This window comes from Lemur catta, chromosome 1 (genome assembly GCF_020740605.2).
Source record: "Lemur catta isolate mLemCat1 chromosome 1, mLemCat1.pri, whole genome shotgun sequence".
NCBI lineage: Eukaryota > Metazoa > Chordata > Mammalia > Primates > Lemuridae > Lemur > Lemur catta.
Genome location: NC_059128.1, coordinates 106619157 through 106624113, shown reverse-complemented (window position 1 = coordinate 106624113; position 4957 = coordinate 106619157). Strand labels below are relative to the sequence as shown.

Below are 4957 nucleotides of genomic sequence, written 5' to 3'. Positions count from 1 at the left end.
CTCAACCCCCTGTTGAGGAGAAAGAGGCTCAGACGGGCTAAATCACTTGCCCAAGGATGCAAGCTCGTAAGAGGCCCTGCTGGGATTGAAGGGAGGTCCAGCGTAGAGCCTCTCTCTTGAGCATGTCACGTGCCAGCAAGCCCATGCGCCGAAGGCCCCCTCAGACCTCAACTCAGAGCTTAGTTACTCTTGCTTTACGGGCTCCTCACAAACCCAGGGCTGGTTCTCTGGCCCCCAGCAGAGCAGTTGCACAAAGGAATCGCTTTGATTTCGAGGACAAAGTCCATGCAGAGGCCCAGCCCACCCTGACAGGGCACCAACCTCCACGTCTGGGGCTGGGGTGGCGTTTGGACTGGGGGAAGCGCCTCGGGGATAGGAGGGGCGCAGAGGTGGGCGCCAGGGCAGGCTCCATCTTCAGAAGGGCCCTCAGGACTCGGGGCTCCTCTCCCAGCCCCCCCTCAGGATGCCAGCCCAGGGCCAGTCTACTTCTTGGACCCGAAGATCACCCGCTTTGGCCGCAGCTGCACCCCTGCCTACTCCATGCAAGGCCGGGGCAAGTGTCGGGGTGAGTATCTGAGCTGTGAAGACACACGAGGACTTGCCTTTCGGGGTCCCAGCAGCCCTTCCGCCCTGTCCTCCCTTTCCCTCTTGTCCTAGAGTTCTTAGAACTCCAGAGTCTCTGGAATGATAAAATCCGAGCGACTCAGAGGAGCGGCCACAACTCTAGTCCCCATGGGGCCTGGGAGAACTCAGAGGCATGAAGTGGGCCAGGATCATGATGATCCCATGCATATGTGGTGCCACCAGGGCAGCTGGCCTCGGTGTCAGGAGACGAAAGGGTGTGGTGGGGACTGTGGCAAACCTCGGCAATCTCCTTCCAGCCTCCCACCAGCTCACTCACACCCACGGCGCTGACTCCACCACTGATTCCAATCTCCCATCCACCCACCCTCTCCCTTGTGACCTGTTGCCCATCTACTCGTCTGTGCCCTGGCCCATCCATTCATCCATTCACCCATCTCCCTGCTCACAACCTAGCCACCTGTCCATCATCCAGTTCATGCATTGATCCATTGATTTATCACTTATCATTCCATTTATCCATCCTTCAACTTTTCCACTGCACCCAATAGGCCACCAATAGGCCCATCCATGAATCCATCCATAATCATTTCATCCACCCACCCACTCATCCACTCATCCATCCATACATCCATCCACCCACCCATCCACCTATCCTCCATCCATCCATTCTCTTTCTACCCATCCACCCACCCACTCATCCATTCATCCATGAATCCTTCCTTCCTTCTACCCACCAACTGATCTTTCCATTCACCCATCTGTCTATACATTCACGGATCCTTTCATCTACCCGTTCACTCCTCACTCTCTCACCCATCCTGTTTACCCGTCCACTCAGACAAACATGTATTAAGTTGCCTGCTGGGGAGCTGGAGTGGATTTGACCTTCTCTGTATTTTATGAGAGCTAGTGGTGGAGTGAGACCCAGGCGTGGACCATCCCACCTCAGTGTGGTCATGTCTGGAGACAGGAAGTCCTAGGCCAGGGGTATCCTGGGAAGGGCTCTGCCTGGAAGGATGGCACGGGGAAGGCATGGGATGGGAAGTGGAAGGCTGAGGGTTGAGCTTGGGCACAGTGCTGGAGGCCTGGAAAACTGTCTGTGTGCACGGAGGCTGGGGAGGGAGAGGAAGGCCCCAGGGCTGCTGGGAAGCGTCATGAGCTCCAGGATGCAAGTGGGCAAGTGGGAGCCATGCCAGGCCTTTGAGCAGGTGAGGACCTTCCTTCCCCACTCTCTCAGGTCTGGAGGTGACACCAGGCCCTGGGGCCTACAGCCCAGAGAAGGCACCCCCTATGCGTCACCGGACTGCCCCAGCTTTCACCCTGGGCTCCCGCCTCCGCCCGAAGCCCCTGGATACCTCGGTCCCTGCCCCCAACGCCTACACCATGCCCCCCCTCTGGGGCTCACAGATCTTCACCAAGCCCAGCAGCCCCAGCTACACAGTGGCGGGCCGCACGCCCCCTGCTCGTCCCCCGCAGGATCCTGCTGAGATACCAGGCCCAGGCCAGTACAACAGCCCGGACCCTGACACCTACCGTCAGCGCCAGCCCGCCTACACCATGTTGGGGCGGCCTCGTGCCCCACGGCCCCTGCAGGAGACACCCGGCCCCGGCACCCACAGCCCTGAGCAGGTCACTGTGAACAAAGCCAGGGCGCCAGCGTACACCATGGGTATTCGCCACTGCAAACGGGCCTCCACCATGGCCGCCGCCACCACACCCTGATGGCCTGTGGGGCACAGGCTGCCGGCTGCCTCTCCTGGGCCAAGTCTCAGTTTCCTGAGCTGCGAAGGGGGGTGTGGGCAGGCCTCTCCTGGGGCCTGGCTTTGGCTGGAGGGGCTCAGAGGAGCCAGGAGGGTGCTGGGGAAAGGAGCCTTCTTCCTTCCCCTTTTCTGACTGTTCGGAGGTCCTTCTGGGTCACCTGATTCCTCCAGTCCCTAGGGGCTGTGACCCCGTGGCCCTGTGCAGGGTGCAGGGTGAGTCTCCTTCCAGTGCCCCAATTTCTTCTCTCCTGGTCATGCCAGGCCAGGCCAGGCAGGGAAAGGGACACCCTCCAGCCCTCCCCAGTAGCTGGCCGGAGACGGAGCTTCCTGTGTCCTAGAACTCGGCGTCCAGCCCCACCAGGGCCTGGGTCCTCATCACAGCTCGGGTTTCTGCCACACTTGGGTCTTCCCTGTTTCTCATGGAAGTGTGGCTGCCGGGACTGGTCCCAGCCTGAACTCAGGCTGGCAGCAGCCCTGAGGCCCCTGCCCTCCAAACTTCACACCCTAGAGTTGCTTGCCAATAAACCTCTCCTTGGCCTAAGAGCTGTCAGCATCACACATGCTGGTTCACTTAATGTGTCTATTCATGGTACAGAAAAGAGACCTGAACACTGCCTTCCAGAACCAGACCCACAACACTCCAGCCCCTGGGGGTGCTGGATGGGACCAGAGGAGGGACCTAGGGCAGGGGGAGGCCAGAGGTGGAGCCAGGGTTTTGAGTCTGGGTAGCCAGATAGGCTTCCTGGAAGAGGGAACGTTGAAGCTGGGTTTTGAAGGATGTATAGGAGTTTGGTGTGTTCTGATATCTGTAATAAGTAGGTAGGTGCCTACCATGTTCCAGATATTGATAAAGATCATCTGAGCTTCATAGGAACTCAGGACGCAGGTGATGTTGATGGAAAAATATGGAGCTGCAGAGAGACTGGACATTTGTCCCAGGGCATGCTATGAGTTCCCATGCCAGTCTGATGCCAGGATTTGACCCCTGGCCATTGGGCTCCATTATTGTCACTCTTTCCTGGGGACACGAAGGAAACATACTGATAGTGCCATGGGACCAATGGATAGCACCTAGGCCTACACCCTACACATCCAGAGAGACCTTAATCCAGGAGCTCGGGAGGGACAGAGGCTGCCACAGGGCCTCCACGGAGGAGGCACTGCTGGGGGTGGCAGTGGGCTCAGCTCTGTCCTCACCCCATTGCCTCAGCCTGGGGCTGCCAAACCTGAACACACTCCCCTTTCCCCAGCCAGGTGGACGTGAACCTGGACCCTCCACACACACCTGAGCACGCACCTGGACCCCCCCCCCCCCATATACCTGGGCCTGCACCCAGACCCGCACATACTAGGCACAAGACCCAAACTTCATACGGCCCACATGGCCACAGCCTGCGGTGGAGACCACACGCACAAGTCCAGATGCGGCTCCTGACCAGACGAATGTCACACCCACGCCCGGGCATGGGGCCACGCCCTCCACCGCTCCTCTCGGGACACACAATAGCCATCACCGCCTGACACTCGCCGCGGCATCCCCGCAGGCCAATCGCGGCCGTGCGCGCCCCCTCCCGGCCCCCCCTCCTCCCGCGGCGCCAGCCGTGATCTCATTTCTCTGATTTATCGATCCGGCTCCAGCAGCCTTGCCCCTCCCTCCCCACCTGCCAGGCCTCCTGGCCCCCTCCCTTTGTTTCCCGGCAGTCAGCCCTGCTGGGGCGGGGCAGGGCCGGGGAGGGGGGACCTGGCCAAGACGGAAGCCAGGAGGCTGGGTCCGAGGGGAACGTGACACCCCGTTTCCCGGCGCAGAAGGACCCAACCCTTGAGGCCCAGCGGGGAGGCCAGTCTCAGAGACGATGAGACTGAAGACAACGGACAACCGGGCCCAAGAGCTCCGCTGAGCTAATGCCGGACAGGGCTCCCCAGAAATGAATGAGGGGGGGTCCGTGACCCACCAGCCGGCTCCCCCGGGCTACAGCCTGAGGAGCTGGAGCCCAGGACAAGCAACAGAGGAGGGACCGCCCCAGACCCCGTACTCCTGCCTCTGAGCCTCCCTCCGCTGTGCGCCCTTGGCACGTCCCTTCCCCTCCCCAGGCCTCAGTTTCCTCATTAGGAAATAGAGTAGGGCATGATCTCGAGAAACCTTCCGGCGGGACCAGTAGAGAGAAAGGGGCTGAGCTTAGGGTTTGGGGTTCTCTCCTTCCGTGGCCGCGCCTCCGCCCCTCCCGGGCCTCAGGTTCCCCATCAGTCACTAGGAAGGAACAGGCGATTTCCAAGCCTCGCCCAGCCCTGCCCTTCTAGGAACTTGGGCGGCGGGCGGGGGTGGAGGTGTGCAAAGTGGGGAGGGTCGCTGACGGGGTCCCGGGTTCGAAACCTCGCTCCCTCCTTGGCTGCCGGTTCCGGGCCCGCGCCCGATGCCCTCAGAGGGCCTCAGTTTCCCCAGCCTCCCGGCCAGACGCCGAGACAAGGAGGGCCGGGGTCCCAGGGGCGCAGCCCCCCGCGGCTGCGCGCTGGGCCGGGCGGATGACATCACCGGACCGGGGGCGGGGAGGAGCGGGAGGGAGCGGGAGGGCCTCCTCCGCGCCAGGCGCAGCGCCCGGTCGGGCTCGGTCGGG

General features: G+C 61.5%; 1 protein-coding gene across 1 annotated transcript; it reads left to right on the top strand.

Annotated features, from left to right (window-relative positions):
* The first annotated feature begins 358 nt into the window (after window positions 1-358).
* ODF3L2 (outer dense fiber of sperm tails 3 like 2) lies at window positions 359-2407 on the top strand. Its single transcript, XM_045542215.1, has 2 exons — window positions 359-565; window positions 1823-2407. The coding sequence occupies exons 1-2, from the start codon at window positions 541-543 to the stop codon at window positions 2305-2307; spliced, it is 510 nt and encodes a 169-aa protein (XP_045398171.1). The 5' UTR covers window positions 359-540; the 3' UTR covers window positions 2308-2407.
* The last annotated feature ends 2550 nt before the right edge of the window (window positions 2408-4957 follow it).

Bases quoted from the DNA above. Each gene is read 5' to 3' on its own strand.
- ODF3L2 (XM_045542215.1), top strand. From the start codon at position 541: ATGCAAGGCCGGGGCAAGTGTCGGG. The intron at 566-1,822 runs GTGAGTATCTGA...CCACTCTCTCAG, and splicing joins AGGCCGGGGCAAGTGTCGGG to GTCTGGAGGTGACACCAGGC.